Source organism: Sporothrix schenckii, assembly GCF_000961545.1.
Source record: "Sporothrix schenckii 1099-18 chromosome Unknown Cont47, whole genome shotgun sequence".
NCBI classification, from domain to species: domain Eukaryota; kingdom Fungi; phylum Ascomycota; class Sordariomycetes; order Ophiostomatales; family Ophiostomataceae; genus Sporothrix; species Sporothrix schenckii.
The window spans coordinates 1,086,964-1,113,298 of NW_015971148.1; the positions used below are offsets into that span (position 1 = coordinate 1,086,964).

Here is a 26,335-nt window from a genome sequence, read left to right on the forward strand (position 1 = left end):
AAGTAACAACTGCAGTTTTCAGGATTAGCCAACGGCTGATGTTGCAATAGTAATGAGTCAAATTTGGTGCATATAAAACAAAAAATGCCAAGCATCGTTGAGCCAGTCGCAACTATAAACAAGCACAGTATGGGTAGAAATGGATGAAGAATCGGAGCCTATCGCCCAGAATGGAAACATGTTATTTTTTTCTGTCCTCTTTCACTATACAAGAGAGAGTGGAGAAAAAAATATACGACATCCGCCCCATGTACGAGGGATGTCAGCATGGCAACCACCGACACAACGGAACGATACGACTTGCTGGAGCAGGATAATGGACGCCGAGAAATCATGGCCACCGCTCTTTTGGAACGGCAAGAAGCACTCCCCAATCCGTGTTTCTTCCAATGAGAGGCCGTCGTTCTGAGCGCCACCGGCATTTGTTTCTCCAGGCAGCACGTTTTGCCACAGCGTGTGACAATCCTTCTAGCTCATCGATGATGATGCCATAAGGGAATACGACATGAAAGTGTCAAACATTGGTATCAAATCAGGGATCAGAGACGGACTATATAAAGACAATTGGCAGACTAGAAGTGGAAAGTGCGGTGAGGAGTTTTGGTATACTCGTATATTCGCCATACGTCCAGTTCCTGCGGCTTCCCAGCCACTCGGATATCCCGAAACGTTTTTCTGAAGAAGGATGTGCCGTTCGCCATTGACAGGGCAATACTCGAGTGCCGACCAAAGATACGGCAACGGGCAAAGGACCGAGGGCGGAATGGATTTCCGATGGGCGGCTATATAGAGATAGAAAGGGTGCTTTTGTTGATACGGTGCGTGTCTCCGGTCGTGCATTAACCTCTACATCCATCCAATCAAGTATCGAGTGCAGGTCCATGGCCTTGGAAACTCGTCGACGATTACCGGCTTTGGGAGCGGGCGCGGGCGTGTATAAGGTCATGCACACACCGATGTTTATTTGGCCGGCAGGCCGAGATGTTGGTGGCCCCAAAGCAATATTTACCACCCACGCGAGCCAAACATATGTAGACTTTGCATCCCCCGTTCAGCTGGTCACGTCTGTTACTTATTTTCTGACTTATTTCTTTTGTTTTCCGACTCCTTTCCATCCTAGTTGTCAAACCATACGTTGTTCGCGACACTGGTGTCAGCAGAATTCTCAGCAATGACATACAATGAAAATCCATTGACATGCACGTGCCATGGTAATGGGCGGCAACGGAGGCGAAATAAACGCAGCCTCCAACCTACACCATCTCCTCAATGCAACCCTCAGCAAACTCGTGGCCTGCATGCTGTTGGTGCTGGCGAATGAGACTGGCAATTTGCCACTCGGTTTCAGCTGAACGAGGGCCGATTTTTTTTGGGTGCAAAATGCGGCGTTTCTTTCGGCTCCGCAGAGGCCCAGACGAAAATGGTGACGGAATTGACGCCGCAATAGGTTCGGTGACTTTCGTTGTTGATATGACATTTGTATAGATTCTTTGGTCGTTGGCTCATTGTTTATTCGTTTATTTCCTTTTTTGAATTTATTTATTTATTATTAGTATTGTTTTTCCTTCCCAGGCTTCGGCCACTAACGTGCCAGGCCAGGGAGCCAAGGTAGCTTTATGCGCCGCGGCCCACCCTCTCTCGCTAAGACCACTAACACCGACGAAGGGGCCTGGAGAGCAAAGCACGAAAGGAGAGGCTGCAACTGTTGTACGGCGTTTCGCCACTTTGTCAGGAGACGACGGCACGGCACAGGCGGGATATAATCACAAAAAGGACGGGCATGTACAATGTACAAGTTACGTCATATTGTGACAACTTTTCGCGTTGTTCGGACTCGCAATTGCGGCTGGAGAGAGAGAGGCAACAGCGCCTTCCGAGGGCATGCAGAGAGATCAGTGCCAGGCAAGAGCCGCTAAGGAGGCAAAAACGGAGGCGCAGGAGAAAGAATGACCAGGACCGCTTGAGGAAATGTTCCAGAACAAAGCGGAAAGAGCGACGTACTCAGGAGAAGGTAACACACAAAAGAGGCAATAGCGATGGAGCACTGGTACAGGATATCTCAAATGGGAAGGAAGAATCCAGAAATTGCACGTTGCAGGGTACAGGCCGCAGAGGCAAGTGTCTTTTAGCTTTTAGGCAGTTACGACTGAAGACTTGCATGTCAACAATTGGAAACACAAAGAGTGAAGCCTGATACGAGAATATGCAAGATGCATCAAATGCATCCAACAAGCGTCAGACCTAGCGATACGGCCCGTGCCTGGGCTGTTCTGGATCTGCTGTACTCGGCATCGGACCCTACGCTTCCAAATTCTCGACTTCGTATACGGTAGCGCCAGGCTTAACGGAATGTACCGAAGACGCGGAACAGGCAAACTGACACAGAACATTTCAATAGCTACGATGGAGAGACGGGTAATGACGAATAAAGCATAGAACGACAAAGAGAAGGGAGGACTCGGGGCTTGTTAACCCCTGTGGTAAGCCTGACGAGGCGACATCCGCAACGGAGTCGACGCGATCCAACAACGACTCAGGAGGCAGCAACTAAACAGTCAGCTGCACGTCAAAACCTGAAGATTCTACATTTGGCAACAGGCTCGTTAATTAGTGCAGGCGGTGAGTGGTTTGACAGCAGTCCAGGACCTACTAACCGCAAAGGGCCACATGGCCCATGGTCTTTTCTCAGTCGCATGGCAGTGCATCGTATAAACTACGCACCTTCACTTGAACGACGCAGGATCCAGAGCCACGGTACAAGTGTTCAGCCACAATGTCCCACCCTCAGCCCGGACGATGAAGGACTGCTTTGGCGACTACCAATTGCTGTCGCGTGTTCCATTCCACTCAACGCACGGGACAAAAGTGTGGGATGTATTTAGTTCTACTCTGACAGATTTCCACGGAAGAACGCCTAGGCACATTCTGTATCTATGGAGTATGACAGACTTGGCTTCTACCTGTATTACCGCGCCTGTCAAGTCCCGTGTAAGTTGGCTTTCATAAAGGGCGTGTACATATCCGCCACATGTTGTCCGCCCCTATTATTTGATTTCTATTCTTTTCTTTGTTATTCTTCTCCAGCTTCCCTTGTCACACATCAATTTCGTTCCCTCACTGTCTCCTAGAAGGACATCGTATCCTATGGATGTCTGAGGACAGAGTCCATAGAAAAACATCCAATGATGTAACCGCAGTGCGCGCTGGCCAAGTCGGCTAGGCCCCTCTTTCTTTTACGACCTGCCTACTTGTGATCATGATTTTGATTTGGCCACACTCGACAGTCCCAAACTGGTATCTCGCTGTAAAAGATTGCAGCGAGGAAGCGAGACAAAGAAACGAAAGAAGCCCCTTGGACAAATGTACGCGACGACAACGTCCACGTCGACAACTGGTCTGCTTTTATATGTGCGTGAAGGAGGCAAATTTAAGGCAAATATTGTAATAAGGCTGGACGGCCCAGCAGAGCAAGTGACAGCTGCCTACTTACACGACGATGAGCCGCAACTATATAACAAATATGACAAGTACAAGAAACAAGCACAAAAAGAAAAAACAAGCAAGCCGGATTTTGAGTGTCCTAATCCTGGTTTCCACACACCGCTTAGATATACGCCACATCGACCACAACTCCGCACACCGTACCATACCAAGTTCACTTTCCGTCGTTCTCTAGTTCTTGCCCCGATCTTTTAACCTGGTCCTTGAACTGGGTACCTTCCGGATCTTATCACTCCCTTGCCCCTATTGAGACTTTCTTTTTGATTGTTTTAGACATTTGCTTATTTTGTTCTTTTTTTGTTCCTTTTTTTGTTCTTTTCTAGCCTTGGCCAAGCAACTCATCAACCGCTATGCACTGTTCGTGAAACCATTAAAAACCTCGACAAGACTGTTCCTTGAATACTTAGACAAGACATCAGTGGTTTGAAAATCTGGACAACGATAAATAAAACCGGAGTAAGGGTCGAAAGTAAAATAGAGACAAGATACGGTACTGAGCAACGTCGAAACCGGACACAGCAAAACATCATTCGGATATAAGAACACCTTGTCGGACTCCAACAGCGCTGGTGGATGTCCGGCATCAAAAAGAAACAGCTTTGCAAACAAATCTGAGGACGATTTTACTGGAGACGACGTCGACCAAAAAACCAGAACGAACAAAATATCACAGAACTGATACAGCGCTGACCGACCACCTGTGAACAGCCCTCTCGACTCTACAACTCTTCTAGTCATCCCTTCTCTCCTCTATACTCACCTCACCAATCCAATCCTATATACTGTTACCTTTGCCACACTCACTTGTCAATATACCCCTGTGTTTCCGTGCCCTACCAAGCGTGGCCCAACCTCAGTCGACGATCTATTTGGGGACTGTTGGAGTGATTATATTGAAGAGAGCTGCGCCATCAACACGTTCTTGTTTATATATAACGGTTCTTCACACGACTTGCACTCTACACACTCTGGCCGACGCGGCCAGTGGGGCACAAGTACTCGGGAAACAACCTTTGCTTGTTTCTTTGCTCTTGTTGTTGTCGCTACCTCCCTATCAACCATGAACTATACACGCAAACGTAAGTAAGCGCACAACTGTGTGTATTTAGTTTCTGTGCTTTCTCGTCTTTCAACAACCGTTTCGTGACCCTTTGCTCTTTCCTGTTACCCTGTCATCGTTGCCATATCTTAGCATCGCCCTTCCATTCTTCATTTCGTCATTACCCCTACTCCTTCTCCTACAATAATCTCGCTCCTTTCTTCTGCAACTTCCCGGTGATTGACAATTCCTCTTGAAAATTCTAGGCGCACTCTTAGCCTGTGACTTTTGCAGGCACCGGAAGAGGAGATGCGACGGCGAGCGGCCATGCTCAACATGCAGAGAGTCAAATGCAGATTGCCATTACAAGGATCTGCCTATTGAACGGTGAGCCCAAGCCTTTTTATTTTTGTTAAAAAAAAAGATAAAAGATAAAAGTGAGAGAGAGAGAGCGAAAAGAATAAGAGAAAGACACACTTGGCAAGAGGGATGGATGAGTTTGTTGCTCGCTCCTTCCTCGCCTCTGCCCTCCTCTTCGCACCTTCCTCTCCAGCATGCTAGGCCACTTCTTCCTGTTTGTTCGCCTTTGCCTAGCTGCATCCTCCTCCATTTTCTCCATGCTCTACCCATCCTGTCTCACCACCTCCATCTTCACCTCCACCATTCCGCCAAGAGCCGCCATCTGCAAGCCAAACTCCGTGTTCCCCGTGTCCAATCCCCGGGCATAGTCTTTCTTGCGCCGTATCCCGAAGCCTAAAAGCGTCCTTTAGCTACATGTTTTGTTGTCATTTTGATGTCCCTGTTGTCAGCTCTAACACAACATCGACTCCCAGCGTCGAATCACCTTCAACACCAAACGAAGCAGTCGTTGAGCGACTCGGACGGATTGAAGCACTCCTCGAGGAGCAGAGCCAGAAATTGGAACGCTTGTATCTCCGAGGACTGCCATCCTCAAATTTTGACGAGCCTCACCTCAGCCTTTCCTCCAATGTTTCCATCGATGCTTCCGCGACTGGAGCCGAGCCTTCTGAGGTAACAGACGCAAACATATCCTCTACCGGCAGTCTCCCTGTTCCACGACTGCCTATGCACCTGGCACCCGAATTTGCCGCCCATGCTACCACCAGTCACGGTGGTATTACGGCTACAAGGGCGTCGGGCGCGTCGTCAACTTCGCCACCTATGCTAGCGCCTGTTCCGTCGTCCATCCGCGTGAGTCCGCTAGGAGGTATCGATGTATTAAATCGTCCCCAGTACCTGTATCAACAACAGCAACCGCAATTGCAGTCCCAACATCCACAAACCTTCCTCCAACATGCACCCATCGCCTTTCATAGTGCCAGTACGGTCAGCAGCACACCTGCGGCTATGCCCGTATTTGGCTACTCAACTGACACTTCCGCTTTTTCCTCCGGCACCGGTCTCTCCACAGCCGTTACTACCACCACCACAAACGCTTCGCGCGCCCTCTTGGCTGGAACATCTCCGATTGTTGCTACATCCGATGGCTCATCACACAATATCGAGCAGGACCAGCAATTCTTGATTCCTTATGAGCACTCCACTGCGGCAAACACTCTTCTCTCGCTGCCTCTAGTCCGCTTCTTCCTCACATACCAGCAACAACGGAGCAAAATTAACAAGCCAATACGCAAACTAAGCGGCGATAATGGTTCTCGAGAAAGTCCAACCAGGCCCTTTTTCTACACTCGCACTCATTTCTTTGACTTGGAATCAAGCCAGCCTCTGCCGCCCCAGCTCGACCTCGTCTTCAGCCCTGGTGTTGTGCCTGTCATCTTACCACAGGCCGTACTTGCCGCAAGCCATCCATCTGTGCTCGATTCTCTCGCACACAAGTACTTCACTTACGTCCATCCAAGCGCACCCCTCTTCAGCGCCACGCAGTTTCGCCAGTGGTCTTCCAAGGTGTATGAAAGCGGACCTGATGACTCTATCGGAACGGCGATCTGTCTCGTCGTCTGGGCGCTAGGATCGTTGGCGGCTCCGTCATCACCGTCACAATCCTCCACCAGCGCGTCATCTCCCGATCCGGACCAAGTGAAGCAACGGAATAACCAAAATGAGCGTGACGGATTTGCTCTGTCCTTGTTCCAACCAGCACTAAAAATCATCCTGCGCCACGCACTGTGGGAGTTCGGCCCTGCGTCGCTTGATACTTGTCAAGCCCTGCTTCTAGGAGCCTCGTACTTCTCTCATACTGGGAGACCATTGCACAATGCCAGATTTGTGTATTTGGCGGGCCGGCACCTAGTGCGATTGATCGAGGAGTACGTACAACACCGTCACAACTAAGGGAACAAAACTGTTGGCCCTGTACACTGTGCTAATCGCATCGAAACCAGGCATAAACGAGATGGCTATGAACCAGAGGAAGATGGGCATATACTGCTGGTGTTTTGGGTGTGCTTTATTTGGGAGTGGTACGTTGTTTATATGTTGCATGACTATGCTTTTGTCTCTTGTTTTTGGCTGACACACATTGATAAGTGACCGTTCGGCTGAGTTGGATGTTCCAAGAAGTGGCATCGAACCTCTGGCAGAAAATATGCCTCTACCCAGCAGCCACGACCCAAATGATGGCAACGACATGATCTGCTTCGTGGCCGAGATCGCAGCGAGGCGGCTTCTTAATCGCATTCACAGTTCCTTGTACGCAAAAGGCGGCTACGACTCGGCGCAAGAAAGTCTGGCCATACCTGACAACGACAGTGCCACGGGCGGACGAACAACACCTGGAAACAAAAGGAAGCGAGACGAGGTAGACATCAACGCATCCATGGCAGCTTCCAGGCCGGGCATTGGATTCGGGCTTGGTCTCGATCCCAGCAATGCCCATAACACGGACATTGTGAAAATGCTTCCCATCAGCGCCGAGCTTAACCGTCAGCTCGAAGCCTGGTACCAAGCCATGCCAGAGCACATTCGTCCTTCCCTAGATGATGACAACAATGGCAGAAGGAGCAACAGCGGCACCGCTGGGAGCGATCTCTCCTTTACGGACGACTTGAACGAAGGTGTTTCGCCATGGCCAGACAGTCGACAGAGGCATACGTCAAAGCCAGTATACGAGCGCAGCCAGATACTGCGCATACACTACTTTGCTGCCCGACACATCATCCACCGGCCCTTTGTCCTAGCAGCGGCGTGGCAGCAACAGCAACAAATACTGGCCAGTGAACGGCTCGGCGGCGGCAACAGAGAAGGTGCGGATGCAGGCGGCCGTAGCGTGGCCAATGAGGCAAGCAACAGCACGACGCCTCCTTTGCCATCCGTGTTGGCGCCAATCCCACCTCTGCCAACGGCCATTCTCGAAAAATGTGCCATCTGTGTCGACTCCTGTGCCGCCTACTTGGTTTATGTGCTGCCTCTCCTGGAACGCCGTTCGCCGTACCTGTGGTCCTTTTGCCAGAGCAGCATGGCCTGCCTGCTGGTCCTTTTGGTGGCAGACGCCTGCCCAAGTATTGCCGCCAGCCGACCCCTTTCGAGCCAGCTGAGGGCACAGACCATGGACACTGGTTATCTACGCGATCAAATTGCCAGCCGGTTGCGGCGCTGGTCAATACCCGGTTCCAGCTTCGAGGCCGAGTTGCGCATCGTTGAGAGCTTGCCGGTTGGACCAAGTCAAGTTCCTGGTAGCTCCTGAATGGAAGCTTGAATCGAGTGTCAAGGGGGGTCCTTTTTTCGTCTCCTTTCCTTTTTTTTCACTACTCTTTGGGTCAATTTCTCCTCATTTTCTTTTCAATATACGTATACGTATATGTATATATTTAAAAAAGACACCGAAACGAAAAAAAGAGACAGAAAAAAAATAAGACATAGCGATCTGCACATATACTCCCGGTGATTACGGAAATATAAAGTCTTGGTTTGGTTTTCGAAACCACTTATACAATAATGATTTAAAGTGGGCTAGTTGTGAACGGTTCTGGGTTGACTGGTTTGCAGAGCACGCAAAATCATAATTGAAAATAAATGAATAAAGGCAATGAATGTAGGTATAAAACGCCCGTCATATCGACTGCATAAGGTGATATACCAAAGTAAACAAAATATCATGGCCGTGGTAAATGTGGTGGTCAAGATCGGCGCGGTCCTGCGAATGATACAAAGAAACAAAAGGAGCTAAATATGCTGGCCAAAAAACTTGCGTAACAAAAACAATTAAATGGTAGCAAATGAGATAAAATCGCCAACAGCAGATGCCGAGTTGCAACAGCAAGAAAAACTCCATGGCGTCGAAGACCAAAAGGAGAGAAAAAAATGTCGATGATACCAAAAAAAAAACAAGCACAGCCGTGAACAAAACTCCTAAATGAAACCATCTCACGCCATCAAAATCACACCATGTCGTTGCTCGGTTTGCTCTTTGTGAGGTACGAACTGGGTAGCTTGGGCACCTGTGGTGACACGGGGAGCTTGTCCGACCGCAATGGTGGCGGCGGCGAGGCTATACCGCTGGGAACACCATTGCCGTTGTTACTGACACCGACGCCGCTCCCGCCGCTGCCTCCACCACCACTAGACGGACCAGGCGACGTCATCCCGGCAGAGCCTGGCATGCTTGCAAAACCGCCCATACCACCCACGACATCAGAAAGTTTCTCGTCGCGCGACCGACTGCCCGTCAGCCGCCTCATGCGCGAGCGGGTGCTCTGTGCTAGGGGGCGGATCATAGTCTCGAACACACCGCCAGCGCTGTAGTTGCCGTTACCACCCACCCCTCCGCTAAAGGATCCAGCGGAGCCGGCAGAGCCGGCAGAGCCACCGCCACTGGCTCCTCCGCCGACCATCAACCCGCCGTTGTTGCTGGCCACTGGACGGTCATCTTCTACATCCGAGAAGAAAGCGTCTTCGTCATCAGAGGCAAACTCGCGCAGGTACGACGACGAAGCTGCAACGGACGCGATGCCGGACGGAGACACTGAGGCCGGCGCGGATGGAGACGTGATGGACCGGGTATGTAGTGAAGGCCTGGCTGCACTTCCCGGCGGGGGCGGCGCTACATGACTGGTGAAGTTGAAAGCGCCTGGGTTCATTGTGTTGGCCACCGCCGAGTTGTTGGTGCCGTCGCGCGATCCGGGCGGCCGGTCTGCAAATGCATTTTGCAAGTTGTTTGTCGGGTTGGATGCTTCGTGGAGAAGAGGCACAATTTCGTCATAGAGCTGGGCACCCGATGCCACAGCAGCGCCATCCGGGAACGCTTCTGTGATCGTAATGGTCGATGAGCGGCTCTCGCTGGGCGGGCTGGTTCCCATATCGTCGAAGAAGTCATCTAGACTGTCGAGCTTGGTGACGAGATCGCCGGTCACTGACATGTCGCTGCGCACCGCATCGTCGGAAAGCATAGTATCGGTGCGCTCCATCGCCGCGGGGTAGTACATGTAAGGGAACTCCTCAACATGGAATTCCACCTCTGGTGTAGGCGCTGGGGTTTCGGCGGCGACGCCCTCGGTGTTCTGACAGCTGTAAAAGACGGCGTGGATATTGGCGCGTGTTGAGTCCGTCTTCTTTGCCGGTACAGGAATTGCCCAGCCAGACTCTTCTGGAATGCCAAACAAGCTTTGTGTGCGCTCGTACTCTTTGCGGATGGACTTTGATGTTGCACGCGTCATACTCATGCGGATATGATGTTTGTCCATAGATGACCCGGACATGGTCATGATGTTGTCAAGAACCTGGAGGGCTTCCATACAGAAATCGGTGGGGAGCAGGCGCAAGAGTGGCGAAAGGAGGTCGGAGCCGTGGCCAGCAATATCTGGCTGCCTCATATCGGTCTGCGGGATGAACACACAAAGAATTCGCATGGTTTTCAACCGCACCCACGAAATGCTGTTCGTGAGGAAGCCCATCAGCATGGTGACCATCTGGAAGTCGAGGCGCGGCAAGAAGTGCTCTTGGAATGCCGCAAACATCTGCATCGCAAAATCGCCACCATCTTTGTCGTATGTGGAAGATAAGTAGCCGTCCAGCACCATTGCGATGCCGCCGTGACCTTGGGAGAGTGCCAGACCTAGCAACTTCTGTGTCGTCTGGACAATGTCGTCGCTAAGCGTGTTACCTTGCTCCATCTCGTGCAAGAAGCGAGGGAGGTTCGCAACAAGAGCTAGGAACAGGCGGTCATCGTCTCCAATAAGGGCATCACTGGGGAGCCGTACGAGTTTGTCGAGCGTCTTGATTGTGGCATCCAGACAAAGCGAAGAGCGTAAGCCTTTATACAGCAGTGGTTGAAGACCTTCGAACGGCCCATCCCATTTAGTCGGCTGGCCATCCAGGAAGAGGCGCCTTACGCTAGCGGATTGGAAGTCCAACTTGTCCAAGAACAGGTTCAGCATGTCAACGGCTTCGAGGAACTCGCGTTCGTTGATAGACTCGAGGCATGCACAGGTGGTCCAGAAGAGCTGCGGGAACGTCAGAAGCTTGTCGGGATCGAGCTTCGAGATGAGTGTCTTGAGCGTCGTCAAAATCTCCATCGAAAACGTCCGAATCTCGCCATCTTCGTCTGCGATTGTGTTGGACAGCCGGGCGAGCATGTCGGCAAGCATGTACTGGTCAAGGGACGTCAAAATGCAGCGGAATATTTGGAACGATCGGCACGCGAGATGGCGGACCGGACAGGATGTGGCCCACGTTAGCGAAAGACGGCCCCATTGCTCCTTGATGCCGGGATAGGCAATCTCAAACGTTTTGACAACTTCGGAGGTCAAGTGTTCCATGCTCGGGGGTACTTTGCTATCCTGATCGTCTTCCTTGCCATTGCTGTCTTCGTAGCCCCAGACTACCGTTTTGTCATGGCGACGGATCAGCTCTACAAAGCCTTCGATAGCCTTCGCTTCCTCGACCGTCTTGTCATCAATGTTGGAGATAACAAGTTCATGAATGAGATGCACCAGCATTTCGCGTGCCTGCTCCTGCACCAGAGGCGTGTAGTGGTCCCAAAGGACAGTGACCACTTGCAGCAAGATGGGCACGTTTTCGGCGGCTAAGTTGACAGGCGAGACCATCAGGTCCACGAGCAGGATCAAGGACAGCTGGCCCAGTGAGAAACCGGCCTGCTTTGTTCCAACAGGAAGCGCGTCATTGAGGTCGGCACAATAGGGGAACAAGCTGTTCGCGTCCGCTGGTGTAGGCATCGTCTCCCGCTTTTCGTTGGGTACCATTGCCTTGGGGGAAATCTGCAAAAGCAGGAAGTCGATAACCTTCTGCCCTGGGGAGCTGCTCGTGCTGGCCAAGAACACAACGATCTGCTTGGCGTATTCCACAAAGTTCTGCTCTCGTCTTTCGAGGCACAACGCCATTATAAAATCCAAAATCAGGCGCACATTGCCAGGATGGGGTCCGGTGGCAAGTGCTTGCCAAAGAGCCTGCACTTCATTGTGCAAGGCGCCACTCGATTTGATAGTGATCTCCAGCAGGTTGGCAAGAAGAACATAGGACTCGGCCGTCGGGCCGCCGTTGGGGTCGACCTTAAGTTCGATGGACTGGATCCACGGTAGAATGACAGCAATGACGTTCCGTTGTGCGGCCTGCTGCACATCCTTGAAGTAGTATGTGAACTCAGAGAAGATATGGAAAGCAACTTCGGTGTGTTGCTTTGACAGGCGCTCCGAGATCTTGTACTGTGCAAGCTTGTAGACAGCCTTGGTTTTGTCCGAGACGCTAATGTCAAAATCTTGAATCTTTGAGCCACGGCCAACACTCTGGCGTTCCTCGAGCGAACGAAGCATCGAAACCGACTTTGAACGGATCTCGCTCTGTTCGTTGCCAAGCGTAAACAGACACAGACCAAGCAGCCGCCAGAATGGACACGGGTAGTCAGGGTGCTCGAGAAGAACTTGAATGACAACTTCAAAGTAACACTCGAGCACGTTGGCCGACTCGGTAAGGTAACACCGTCCAATGCTGTGTTCCAGCAAGAACGAGTGCTCTTTGTTGTGAACAATAAGGTTCGTTAACGCCTGCCGTCCGATGAGACGCATGCGATCGTTGCCCGACTGGAAAATATCTTCAATCCAGGCAAACATCCGTCGCATGTCGAACTGCAGCGAGGCACCACTTTCCGTGGTAACATTGATGGGCCCCGCACAGAGCGCAGCCATGGCACTCAAGGCGGCCGTCCGCAGATGACGCTTCTCGATCTCCATTGCAGCGGTCAGCGTACTATCCGGTGGTCGATGTTGAACATGCTGGTCAATCACAGAGACTCTGCCGCTTTCGTCGCGCTGGTAGAGCTGGGCTTGGCTCGGCGTGAAACCGCACCAGTCCTCCATGAGCGAGAATGAGGACTTGCGGGCCTCAAAGGTAATCCAGCGAGATGGGTCGCGAGACCGGTTGATCCCTAAATACAGCTCCTCCATGAGGCCACAATAATGGCGTCGTAGCTTTTGGAACTGCATATCATGCTGGACCTCACCGTCCATCAAGAAGAGCTTAATATCCCGGGCCTGGCTCACAAGTTGATTAAGAATCCAATCGTCGTTGTACACCTCTGGAAGTTTCAAAAAATGACTCGTCAGCCGGTAGACATGCGCCGCTTCGGTCCGCAGAGTGTCAAGTTTCTTGTTACGGCGGGGGCTGCTGTTGGTACGTTGGTGGGAACGACCCTTCGCTTCGTCAAAGAGCCGGTACAGGTGACCTTCAAGCTCCTCCAGGAGCGCACGGTAGATGCTGAGATTAATTGCTCCCATACCGGTGACGATGGATTCTCGAACGGACGTTGAAGTCGCAGACAGCAAGGGGTTGAGATACTTGAAAAGGTTCCTCGCCGACACAATCTTATCGGGGTTGGGAGGAGACGACTTTGAACCCTTCCGCCCGTGCTGGTTGGCTCGCGATCCGTTTGGGGGCAGATCACCACCGGAGTCAGGGAGTGTCGAGAAAGCGAAAATGAGATACAGCGTCCACTGTTCGATAAGAAGTTCCGGCTGAGTTGTTGGCGTCTGATTAATATTGTTGAATCGAGGAACGCCCTGGTCGGTTCCTTGGTAAGGACCCCGAACTGGCTCCGACATTACCGTGACCGCTTTGTACATTTGCAGGATACGATTGCAGATCAAGTCACGGCCGATTGTGACAGCGAAAAGGCATCGCTCATTAATCACACGGATTAGGTTCGGGAAGACCTTGAACCACAGAGTGGCATCGTAGGACAAGTCGCTGGCACACAGCTCAATCACGGCGCCCTGGCTACCGCTGTTCTTCAGGCCACGCTGCAACCGACTGCGCTCAGCCACAGTCAAGTACTCGTCATTGAAGTTCATGATCTGGGACGATTCGTTCTCAAGTATGTCAATGACGCGCAAATTGTCCTTGTCATCTGACTGCGGCTTACCAAGAGCCGCGTCGAACTTGGAGATGAGCCGGAGCACAGTGATGGCAAAGTTGCGAACCCTGCGCGACTGCGAGCACAGGAAGAACAACCCGTGGGCCTCGATCTGGTCGACCTCGGCCCAGATGCTGGAGAGATCTAGTTTCATGCCGCGCTTGTCTGCCATGGGGTTTCCGGGCTCTCCTGAGTCGACCGACGTCATGTCCTTGGTCTTGCGCTGAATCTCTTCAATCCAGATCTGGAGAAGCTCGACGTACAGGCGAAGAGTATTCTCAATGTGGTCAGCCCCCAACATGCCGCCATCGGACATGGTGGAATAGCGATCATCAAAATTGAAAATAAAGCGCGAGAATCCCGTGGTGACCGGCTGAGCATGCGACTGGCGCGCAATGGCCTTGAGTGACTGGGCAGAGGACTCGGCAATATTCGGCTGAATGTGCGCTGTGCCCGTGCACAAGAGGTTGATCAAGGAGTTGAAGGGAATGTCTGGTGACAGACACCGAGGCAGAGCCTGGACGGCGACATGGAGAAGCTCATAGAAAGGTTGCTTCTGATCGACCGGGTTCGGGTGCTCATCACGTCTAGCAAAGTTGAAGGTCTCGGCGATGGGCGTTTTTGGACCCGGACTGCTGAATTTCTCGTCCAGCGCAGCCTGCCCTCCAAACGTATTATCGCAAATGATTGTAATCTTTCCAAGAATCTCACAGAAGCGTGCATAGTAGTCACGGACGGTGTCCGTCAGTACATTCGTCGCAACAGGCCTCGAGAACTGATCGTCGAGGCTGTTCGCGCTGGCGGTTGTAGACACAGAAGTGGCTCGTAAGCGAGCACTGGCATTGGCCATCCCGCCGATAAAACCAGCCGAAACAGGCGAGCCGAGTGTAGGTGATGTCGGCATACGGTCGGAGGGAGACGTCGAGTAGCTCTGGGGAAACGGAGGGCGTCCGACCGCGCCACGCTCCAGATCAGAGATGACAGCCAAGAAGGCACGGATGCCGACAACAATCCGATCAGGTTCTAGGTTTTCAACCTTGAGATCGCGGTTGGCAGTGAACAACTCGGCATTGATGAGGGGGAAGATGATTGTCTTGAAGCAGAACTCGGGGTGCTTGAAGCCAATGAATCGGATGATTTGAATTAAGGGGTCAACCACGGCCGTGTCTGCCGCCACTATTGACCGTCTTGTGCTTGGAATAATCAGCTTCAGAACCTCCTCAAGCTTCCGAATGGTACCCGATACAGAATCGGTGGTGCGGTAGAGATACGTCCACACGATACGGGACAAAACTTGGAGCGAAAGAGGTTTCGAAGCACGGTCTTTTAGTCTTGTCTGCAAAGGATACACAAGCTGGAGCCACTGATTGCCGAAGCTGTCTGGTGGCGATGTGCAAAGCATCGTGGCAGTCAGTGGGAACGCACAAGCCCAATGACGGGGCTTGACGAACATCTGGGCCAGACGAGGACTGATGGTACTCAAGACGTCGCCCCATTTGGGCCGGCCGAAGTCGCTGTTGCTTGCATTGGCGGCCACTGGCAAAAGAAGCAAGTCAAAGATCTGGCAAAAGGCAGCCTTGACCTTTTGGCCATGACAGCGACTGTAGAGCTTGCCGAGTGCAACCATAAAGTCGCACGACTGGTCCCATGCGCTGGCTGGCGCAAGTTTTAAGCGCAGGTGCTTCATACCGCCAAGGACCAACTCCATCTTCTCCTCACTGTCGCTGCGGTTGACGAGCACGGGACTGCGAAAGTTGATTTCTTGTTGAGAGCGCTCTAGATCGTTGATGAACCGGTCAGTCACGGTCGCAAAACTGATTTCGCTCATGGCACCGAGCAACTGGGCGAAGAGGCTCCAGTTGGCCATGCGGAGCGGGGATACCATGAGCTGCTCGGCGTCGGCCATCTTCAGCTGGCCAAAGATGATGGCTTCGAGTTTGTCTTCCATTTCCGGGGTGATGGAAGCCAGATTGCTCTGGGTAATCACTTCGAGCAGTACGCGGCACAAGACGTAGATGGACACTGTCGACTTGCGTTCTGCTTGTGCGACAAACTCCTGCTTTGCTGAGAGAGCTGTCGGGTTGGCCAAACTGTTCTCGGCGACGCCGGGCGACGATAGTGTCTGGACCGGTTCGGTGTTTCGCCGTTGTAGAGGCACAGGACCAATCTGGGCGCGAGCCTGCTGCAGTTGACTGCGCGCCTCGTTTGCGGCATCGCTTTTGCTTTTCCGCCAGAGCATCATGATGTCGATAAGCGGCTTGGGCTTCTGCCTGGCAATGTGACCCAGAGCTTCAAGGTGCTGGTCGAAAGCGGCGTCCGCACCTGGGCCGCAGATGCTCTCAATGGAGGGCTCTGAGTCTAGTGGTCCGGCAACGCACTCGTTGAGCTTCTCCTCAGCAATGGAGATGAATGACGTAAAGAGAACATGGAGTGCATATTCGCCAACAGTTTTCTGCTCTTCTTTATGGTGCCTAGAGTGAGATTGGTGGTGGCCATGGTCGTTGCGATACTTCCCACTGTACATGCGCTCGAGTTTCCGTGGTGGCGCATATGCAGAGTTGCCAGCGTCTGCGACAGACGACGTCCGCTCCGGGACAGCCGATCCAGCGATAGCGTTTGGCGCGGGCGTGGGTGCCAGCCCTGACACGGCTGTGGAACCAGACATCGCGGTAGGAGGGCGTGAGCTTTGGTTTGTATTCGGTGTGGGGGCGAGTGTGCCAGAGGGCGGGGCAGATGGTAGGGCAGAGGCGCCCTCGAGGCGAGAAAAAGAGTTTTGAGGGTCGGACGGGCTGGAATTGAACGAGGCACCGGCAGCAGCGATCATCTGCGGGCTCAATGGACTGGACGACGAGCTTGCCAAGCTTCCGTTCCGCGAGTGCTGGATACCATGCACGATGGATGTCTGGCGATGGTGACCATATGCAGCAGCCTTGGGGTCAACAGCCCGTTCAATGATGCCGTTTAAGGCGACGCGAGAGGACGACGTGTGTAGTTGGAAGCCGGTAGAGGATGCAGAGGATGGGGATGTTACAGTTTGTTGTTGCTGTGAAAGCTTTTCGGCACTGGATTCACGGGAATGGGCGACTCGGGAGTGTGTAAGCCGGGGTGCGGTTGTGGGGATTTCCACGGGGCCGGGCCGCAGGGTTCTGTTCCAGTCGTCTTCTTCGTCTTCTTCAACGAGGCGAGACACAGGTGTCGCGGAAAACTTGAGCGGGTTGGGCGCATGCTCTGGCAACGTCTGGGACGGAGCTGTGGACAAAGATAAAATTAGAAACTCGTGGTCAGCGCGGGTAGCCGAGAAATGAGGCAAGAAGCAGATGCAGGCGGCCGCCTGTATCTGGGCGCGTTCGTTCGCCCAGGGGAAGAATAGGAGAAAACAGAAAGGGAGGTATTGAGGGTCAGGGTGTGAAGGAAGGGGCTCTTGGCACCACCCGTTGCCTTTTGCTGTTGCCCTGCAGAATGCGCGGGCTGTGCTATCGCGGAAGGCATGCCGAAGGCTGCGGTTTGACCTTGTACGGCGTGCCTAGATGAAGGGTCTGCGCGCAGTCCTATCGTCGACTGACTGCTGCATACAAATAGATGATAGCAGCCGCGAGCATGCGCCACGCAGTATGCACAAAGCTATACGCAGCATGGAGACCGACAATGGGCACAAATGGCACATCAAGCTCGTCATCCAGTTTCCAGCTTGCTGCCCGGGACGACCTCCTCAGGGTCTTTCTTTTATTCCATGCTGGTCGCACAACAGCTCGAGGCCCACGGCAGCGGGATATATGGATACGTCTGTGGATGTATTTTTATGTAATGGCCGGACGCGCAGAGTCTGGACTCACCCATGTTTCAACCGGCACAGGCTCTCAATTCCCATGTTCCAGCAGCACGCATGCCCCGGTGTTCGCCGTAGCTGCGTTGCTCTGATTCGCTAGTCTTCTTGTACACCGATAATATCGTCGAATTCGAATTGGCCGCACTGGCGGATGCCACGAGGTTGGCCGTACGGATGGAGGTGTCGGAGTCGTCGGGGGGCCGAGTGGACACGCGCAAATAAGATGGGTGAGAGGTAGGATGAAGGTGTCGAGCGTCGAGAAGATGGAACAGGACGATAGAAGAAAGAATGGCAATATGGTCAACCTCGGCGTTGTTGGGCTTGTGTATCTGGACAATCCGGTGGATCGAAAGCAAGGGCTCATTCAGGGAGAGGTGTATACAGCGGCGGTGGCCAATCTGGCGATGGAGCATGGCCACCCAGGCGTGGTTATGATGTGCGTTTCGGTGTCAAAAGGGGCAAGCTAGAAAGAGCCGATAACAACGGGAAACGATGATGTGTTGCGGTGCCTTTGGAGAGAATACTATCCGCTCCTTCTCTTCTTTTGCACCTGCGCCTTTCGAAGAAAAAAAGCGATGGTCGACTTGTTCGCTCTTTCTGCGTTTCCAACCGACGTTGCACGCGTTGCCAGCACGTTGGAACCTGTAAACTCCAATGTTTGAAATCCCTTATGCAGGCACATGTGGCATACTGTCTTAGACAGCCAATGAACGTCAAGGAGGCAGGGCAGAATCTGCTAGTCCCTTGCCAAAACTGGCTATTTGCGGGAGCAAATAGGGGCAAAAAGAAGGCAAGAGCCGTGCTGTGCACACCCTCAACGCGCATGCTTTCCACCACAAATGCCACAGCAAGATTCTCAAGCAGCCGCCCGGGGAGGAAACAACGGCCCAGTGGTCAGGGCCCACGATTGCACTTCAACTTGGCTGCACAGTTTAGCCAACCATAGTTCCCCACTCATACAAGTGCTTCTGGCCAATGATAACGTCGTTTACTGATGGGCAATCAACAACAATCGTTTCTCGCAATGCCGCAATGGCCAATTAATCGTTGACAACAGGCGACAAGAAAGCAACAACTCCAACAGCCAGACTCTCAACTCTAATGGACATATTTGTAGCCGCCTTGCCGCCTGTAAATGGCCTCATCGATGAAAACGTGACCGCTTTGAGCTGTTCACCCATCTTGATCACCGATTATTCACCATTCAATATGTCGAGCGCAAGTCGTATTGAGTTGGGGGAAGGATGGTTCAGTTATACCACCTGGTGCAGGCGGACGGACATCCGAAGCTGGCACGGGGACTTTTGCCGCCTTTGTCTAGTAGACACTCAGCCTTGAGCCCATTATGGAATTTCGCCAGCTACCACACCTTGTGTCATTAAAGTCCGCCAAGGATAGAAACCAGTAAAAACCAGTGCATAATTCAGGTTGAAAGATTATGGCTGTGGGGGAGTTAATTGCGATAGGTCGATGAGGATCTGACGAACATGAGGTTTCCTCTATGGCCGGCCGAATTGCGTCCGCAAAATGACAAGCCTCCATCCGGTATTTAAAACCCGAAAGCTTAGCTGTGGCCAGCATCGACTTGTATTCGCGGAGGCAAACAGAAGTCGGGCCTGCGACACGACGTCAGGTTCCTCTCAGTGTAATGATTTTGCTCCGCCAGTATACAAGATGCCATCGAGCGCGAAACTTGGCTTACAGGAGCATATGTACAAATGACGAGCGATTTGGCGTGTTATAATCCAGCAGGGCAGGGAAGGCCAGGTCATGACCGCCCACGAATACTCGTTCACGCATGATACACAAGCACAGGAACAGATGCAAAACGTCTTGCACGACCGCAAAGGTTGGCATGTGTTTTTTTCTTTTGGAATTTGGTGGCAGATGTTCCACGATGGGCCGGGAGGCTGCTGCTGCCTGTTGATCAATATGATTTCAAGATGCAACGGAAAGACTGAACGGAGGTTGAAGTTCATTGTTAAGCGTTCCGTTCCAACAATTTTACTCCACCGGAGTATGTCGTACAGTCCACCAACCGTCGCAGGGAGGGGATATCTGACATCGATGACGAGACGAGCAGAAACAACGGCAGTTATATTTTGTGCTTTGGGTTGGAGAATGTTACTCCAAAGTACAAACGCTGTGCAATTGAGTCTCCTCGGCGTTCCTGTGCATCGACACGTTTATAACGGGTGAAGCCGTGCATCCGTTTACTGCGACCTAAGCCGCCACACATCTTTAAACCGGCCTGGAAATTGAGTACATAGCCATCTCTGGTCGGTACTCTATGCAAGGCGTGGATACCTAGCAAGTGTGCATTGTGAAAAGTCCAGGAAAACTGGGCTGGATTTTCCGGGGGAAGATGTCTTTACATGCTCTACTTGGGAAAATTACTGGCAAAACATAAAAAGCAAGTCATGGGAGTAGCAGGACTGGCCTAATGAAGCAGAATATCAACAGCTTCTGAATGCTGGATATAGCCCATCGGAGACTCTTGACTTGACGGTATGTTGCTGAGCGGTCTTTGATATGCTGCTTTGTCAGATGCTCCGTTCCGAGAAAAAGACTGACGCCAAACGGCCGGCCAAGAACACACGCGACCAAGGCCTCGGGCGGAAACGCCCACAGAATGAGGGGTTAGCGGCTACAATTGAATGTTGCAAAAAACCCGTGGTAATTAGTTGGTGACGGCATAAATTGTCTCCCTTAGGTCCGTCTTGGATTTGCTTCGTGACTTGTACGGAGAATTAAAATACCCCATGTGGCGAAGGAATTTTGCATCCCCAGATCAACATAGCGTAATTTCGTAAAATACTTGCCCTGGCTGAACCCACGAACAGGATTGTCGACTAGAGAGTGTTCGGAGTCCTGTCCAAAGGGACGAAGCGATTCCGGATCGTGTACTGGCTACCACCAACAGTGCCATTAGCAGACAAGCAGTTGAGGCGACAGGGTCGGCTAGAGACAACGGCAGCAGTGGGCGTTTGTATAACGTTGCCACATACGACACTGCCATAGTGCGGAGACTCTACCAACTGTGGCAGGCAAGTCCCCACAGCCTCGGGCGAGTTCTGCCGATCCTGGCATTTCTTCATGCTAGGCGATGGCCAAAGTGCTCAGCACACCCATTTTCGAGCCTATACCCCGCCGGCTGTCAGTTTAGCGCTACTCTTGTCGCGGGCGAGGAATGTCATGGGTGCCTGTGATTTTTGCTTGCCACCTGCCGCAATAGCACCACCTGGGGAGGATACCATGTATTTATTTATTTTCTCTCGTCTGATATACTTGCAGGTCCGGTTTTCCCGAGTCAGTATTTCATGGCTTTATCTACGGCAACAGTACTCTTACTTTCTAGGAGATTAAAGTCCTGTTAGGACAGTTGGCGTGTCGAAAGGTAATTCAGTCACTGGCATAAATTGGGGGCGTAAGGGGAAGATGTTTGGGCGCCTGTTCGAAGATGCGCCCGATGGACGACGGCGTCATTCGACCCAGGACGTTTTATCTAGGAACTGTTCTCTATGCTTCCTTGGTCTTCCGATGGAAGCGGTTCCAGCTACAAGACATTCCGAACGCCATGATTTTGGCTTGCACCTGCCGTCGTCGTCGGAATGCATTGTATCTGCAAGGCGGCCTTTAAGTGGACAAGGTCGCCGAGAATTGCCTTAGCGCGCTGAGGGCGGAGTTCTGCAAGTTTGTAGTAGTTCACGCTGTTAAGATACTCCGTACATGTAGCTTCTTCCACAGTTTCTGCCTTCAAGAGCCTGCTATCTCCCGACGCACCTTCCGTCCCCGAAATTAGTCCGGCAGCGGAACCACCAGCGCCATGGTCTGTAGTCTTCAGTTCCACGAAGGAATAAGCCCACACTTCCGAAAACCGACCAGAACAGCTCATCAGCTTGTGATTCCCCTAACTATTGGTACCTCCACTCTCCACTTATCAGGGTCATTTTCGCTGTCTCCTTCCAGGCCTGGTTCTACCACCTTCCCCAGCTTCTGTGGTATCCTCTGGCCTGCCTCAGCGTGCTGTTCCTCCTTTTTGCTGCACTTTGGCGAAATTCCACTCCTTCCTTTTTCCAGTTGAAATTCTTTGATTCCTGTGCTTGTCAACATTCCCTCTTTCCCTTTTACCTTCTCTGCATATCCAGCTTCAATTTCTCCTCTAGCCTTCCTTCCTGTTCTCGTACCTTTTGCCTTTTGTCTCGTTCTCATTTTGTCGACGTGGCTGCTTCTGCGCTCAACCCCACCCGCTGGCTTCCCCACGCTCGGTCTCACTTGCCCTTCTCCCCTCTCCTCTCTCTCAAGCTTGCCCAGGCTTTGGGTAAGAGACACAGCGGATCTTCGTATCTAAGGCCAACGTGGTGCTTCTTTCCTTCCCCGTTTCTCAAACTGTTGTCTTGTAGCAACGTTTCGGACGTTATCTCACTCTTTTGGGCAGGCGGTGTAGCACCTTCTTACAGGGGTTGTGCCCATTACGAATACGAATCAGTGGCAGAAGCCCCGTCAATACAGCAAGGGCACTAAAAGTATCGGCAGAAAAAACGGAAACAGGGGCCATATATTTCGCGCCTTTCCGCCATTCCTTTCCCGCTTCTCTCTCGAACCTGGAACTTCTGCACCCTCTTGCTACAATCCGTTCACAGTTTTGCTCGTGGCCGCCACCTGTCCCCGAACCGCAATCATGGCGGAACTCGACACTTTGGACATTGTCGTCCTCTCCCTGATTCTCCTCGGTACTTTGGCCTACTTCACCAAGGGCAAGCTTTGGGGTATCGTCAAAGACCCCTACGGCGGATCGTTCAACAACATCAACTCCGCCAAGGCCGGCAAGACGCGCAACATCGCCGAAGCTCTCGAGGAGTCCAACAAGAACTGCATCATCTTCTATGGCTCGCAGACTGGCACCGCTGAGGACTACGCCTCGCGTCTGGCGAAGGAGGGCAAGAGCCGTTTCGGCCTCGAGACCATGGTCGCCGACCTTGAGGACTTTGACTTTGATGGCCTCGATAGTGTCCCTAGCGATAAGGTCGTCATGTTCGTCCTAGCCACCTACGGTGAGGGCGAGCCGACTGACAACGCTGTTGAGTTCTTCGAGTTCATCACGGCCGAGGACGCCGCTTTCACGCAAGGCGCCGATGTGCCCCTGGCCAACCTGACCTACGTCGGCTTTGGTCTTGGCAACAACACCTATGAGCACTACAACCTGATGATCCGTGCCGTTGACAAGGCTCTCCAGCGCCACGGCGCGACCCGCGTCGGCGAGGCTGGCGAGGGCGACGACGGTGCCGGCACCATGGAGGAGGACTTCCTGGCCTGGAAGGATCCCATGTGGGCTGCTCTTGCTGAGAAGATGGGTCTCGAGGAGCGCGAGGCTGTTTACGAGCCCATCTTCAGCATCACCACCTCGGAAACTCTTACCGCTGACTCCACGGAGGTGTATCTAGGCGAGCCCAACAAGATGCACCTCGAGGGAACTGCCAAAGGCCCCTTCAATGCCCACAACCCGTACATTGCCCCTATTGACGAATCCCACGAGCTCTTCACCGTCAAGGATCGCAACTGCTTGCACATTGAGGTGGACATTAGCGGCTCCAACCTGTCCTACCAGACCGGTGACCACCTGGCTGTTTGGCCCACCAACGCCGGCGTCGAGGTCGACCGTTTCCTCTCTGTCCTTGGCCTCAGTGACAAGCGCCACAGCGTTGTCAACGTCAAGGCTCTGGACCCAACGGCCAAGGTCCCCTTCCCTGCTCCCACGACATACGATGCTATTGTCCGCTACCACATGGAGATCTGCGCCCCTGTCTCGCGTCAGTTCTTGGCCACGCTCGCCGCCTTTGCGCCGGACGAGGCGTCCAAGGCCGAGATGACCAAGCTTGGTGGTGACAAGGATTACTTTGCTGAGAAGATCAACGCGCACCACCTCAACATTGCTGGTGCCCTGGAGACTGTTGGGAAGGGCCAGAAGTGGACCAACATCCCCTTCTCGGCCTTTGTCGAGGGCATCAACAAGCTGCAACCGCGCTACTACTCGATCTCTTCCTCATCGCTCGTGCAACCCAAGAAGATTTCCATCACGGCCGTTGTTGAATCGCAGATCATCCCTGGTCGCGAGGATGCGTTCCGTGGTGTTGCCACCAACTACTTGTTTGCCCTGAAGCAGAAGCAGAATGGCGATCCCAATCCGGAGTCCTACGGCCTGACCTACGAGATCACGGGTCCCCGCAACAAGTATGATGGCATCCACGTCCCTGTCCATGTCCGCCACTCCAACTTCAAGCTGCCTTCCGATCCATCCAAACCCGTCATCCTCATCGGCCCCGGTACCGGTGTTGCTCCCTTCCGTGCCTTCGTCCAGGAGCGGGCTAAGCTGGCTGCGGATGGCGAGACCGTCGGCAAGACCGTGCTCTTCTTTGGCTGCCGGAAACAGAGCGAGGACTTCTTGTACAAGAACGAGTGGGAGGAGTACAAGAAGGTGCTCGGCGACCAGTTTGAGCTCGTCACTGCCTTTTCACGAGAAACGTCCAAGAAGGTCTACGTGCAGCACCGCCTCAAGGAGCGTGCCAAGGAGGTCAACAAGCTTCTGGAGCAGAAGGCGTACATTTACGTGTGCGGTGACGCTGCCAACATGGCCCGCGAGGTGAACGCCGTCCTGGCCCAGATCCTGGCCAGCCAGCGCGGCATCTCGGATGCAAAGGGCGAGGAGATTATCAAGAACATGCGGGCGTCCAACCAATACCAGGTAAGCTTCGCAGTCGCTGCGGCCCTTTCACACTTTCGACCATTGCATTCGCTAACAACTACTACAGGAGGATGTCTGGTCATAAACCAGTTGCAACAAACGACGCCAACGATATGAACAAGCGAAGTTGTACTAGCAAATATTCATTTCTGTGAGCGTGAGCGATAATGAGGCTTGAAAAATAAACGAAAAACGAAACACGACGGGTGCATTGGCCGTGGCCTCTGTCCTCGTTATTTACCTACATTTTTTTAATTGCTGTGCGTTGTCTGGTTCTGGCTGCGCTGCTTTTTTTGGAATACGTGTGCGAATGGCATAGAGGAGTCGGACGGAGCCTTTATTGCTCTATTCTGTTGAGCCACTTTTCTTTTCGTGCGCTCTCGTGGCCTGTCACGTCTTTTTCGAATTATGGTGGGCTTTTGTATATTTTTTGTCTATCACCCTAGGTCATCTGCAGATTTTATGTTTGCCACTACATCATTTGTAGCGGTCTATCATTATTAGACGAAAATGCCAATTTTCATCATACATTTTCACGAGAGCGTTTACCTCGTGAGTGCGATGCTGTTCATACTCTCCCTCTTTTTACGCCAGTCCTTAACGATGCGTATTGCGATGTCATCCTGGGATCCCCGTATTTAAACTCTTGTTTTTCATACACTGTGCCCCCTTACTCGCGTTCTCGCCGGTCCATCGTGTTTGGTATCACCGGGATCTCGGACACACTTTGTTTTCTCGTTGAACATCTGTTAATCCCCGCCTGTTCGGCTTCCTGTATTAACGTTACCCCACAGAGAGGCCAGGCCAGTGACAAAGTCTCTTCTGGGCCACACGCGCCCCAGTCCCGACCTTTTAGTGGAGTCACTTTTCCTCTGGTAATGCGGTCGGGACTTCCCAGGCTCGCTTGACGCCAGACGCAGATAGCCCGCGCTCGCCGACATTTTCACTAGGAAAAGCACAAAAGCGTAGTTGATTCCGACATTCCGATGAAAGCAGGCTGTCGTTCCGGAAATGGTGAGGAAGTATCCAACCCGAAAAAGGACTGCATCGCAGCATTAGAGCTTTTGTCCAAAACATGTGTCTCTTCCTTACAGGCATAATTGTTGGGACGGCGGGATGTGCGTGGGATACATGCAGACAGGTTGTGTGAAGGACATCGTGCTCTGTGTCTTCCGTGTCTGCATGTTGACTTTGCTGGGCTGATCTCTGACTTAAGTTGTGCTTCTCTCTCAGATTTATGTCACTTTGCTCTCACCTTCCTCTCAGATTCTCGTCGGGTGCCCAGAGACCCACTTTTGAGAAACGGGACCCACAAACGAAAGAGCGACCCAAAAACACTCCACAAAGGTTCTATGTGCAAAACAAGCATGCTCTAAGAACATAGGAAGGGACGATGATGGACCACGACGAAATCTGAGAAAGAATCACCGACCTGACGCTTGCAATTTGTTACGTCTACCTATCAACTATGGCGACATTGTCTCTTTCCAACGTCATCTGCATTCATCTCTCTGGCCATATGCTCCTTCCCGTGGTTAAAAACAGAAGTTTGATATGGCAAGCCAAAATTGGAAGCAACGACGGACAATTAAATCTAAACGTGCCAACACGCGAACGCAGTGCGTGGGTAGTCTCATAAACATGATCAAGATCATGGTTCTATTCATTTGGCTTTCCTATTTTTGTTTCGTGTGAACAGTTCGCCACGATAAATTCTCAGAGAGTCACGGCGCAGCTTTTTTTCCTCGTGCATATACCGTGTAGGGGCAATGAGGCGACATTACAATTGCTTTTTTAGGAAAGTGGTTCTTTCCTAGATAGGATATCATAGCATCAACAAGCTACTTCCCCGAACACGGTTCACAGCCCATGGCTCCTTCCATAACC

At 52.3% G+C, this 26,335-nt stretch overlaps 5 protein-coding genes across 5 annotated transcripts; 3 read left to right on the forward strand and 2 right to left on the reverse strand.

Moving 5' to 3' along the window:
• Positions 1 to 5,314: 5,314 nt before the first annotated feature.
• SPSK_03310 (uncharacterized protein) lies at positions 5,315 to 6,853 on the forward strand (the record flags this gene model as incomplete). Its single annotated transcript, XM_016730148.1, has 1 exon — positions 5,315 to 6,853. The coding sequence occupies one exon, from the start codon at positions 5,315 to 5,317 to the stop codon at positions 6,851 to 6,853; it is 1,539 nt and encodes a 512-aa protein (XP_016584939.1).
• Positions 6,854 to 7,106: 253 nt separating this feature from the next.
• On the forward strand, positions 7,107 to 8,204 carry SPSK_03463 (uncharacterized protein; the record flags this gene model as incomplete). The annotated part of the gene is made up of 1 exon (XM_016730301.1): positions 7,107 to 8,204. The coding sequence occupies one exon, from the start codon at positions 7,107 to 7,109 to the stop codon at positions 8,202 to 8,204; it is 1,098 nt and encodes a 365-aa protein (XP_016584940.1).
• A 694-nt stretch (positions 8,205 to 8,898) lies between these two features.
• SPSK_02910 (uncharacterized protein) lies at positions 8,899 to 17,369 on the reverse strand (the record flags this gene model as incomplete). Its single annotated transcript, XM_016729758.1, has 2 exons — positions 8,899 to 17,129; positions 17,156 to 17,369. 2 exons carry the CDS (start codon positions 17,367 to 17,369, stop codon positions 8,899 to 8,901), a joined length of 8,445 nt encoding a protein of 2,814 aa, XP_016584941.1.
• A 351-nt stretch (positions 17,370 to 17,720) lies between these two features.
• SPSK_03719 (uncharacterized protein) lies at positions 17,721 to 18,119 on the reverse strand (the record flags this gene model as incomplete). The annotated part of the gene is made up of 1 exon (XM_016730553.1): positions 17,721 to 18,119. One exon carries the CDS (start codon positions 18,117 to 18,119, stop codon positions 17,721 to 17,723), a length of 399 nt encoding a protein of 132 aa, XP_016584942.1.
• A 4,268-nt stretch (positions 18,120 to 22,387) lies between these two features.
• Positions 22,388 to 24,533, forward strand: SPSK_03134 (NADPH-ferrihemoprotein reductase; the record flags this gene model as incomplete). Its single annotated transcript, XM_016729975.1, has 2 exons — positions 22,388 to 24,448; positions 24,516 to 24,533. The coding sequence occupies 2 exons, from the start codon at positions 22,388 to 22,390 to the stop codon at positions 24,531 to 24,533; spliced, it is 2,079 nt and encodes a 692-aa protein (XP_016584943.1).
• Between the last annotated feature and the right edge of the window lie 1,802 nt (positions 24,534 to 26,335).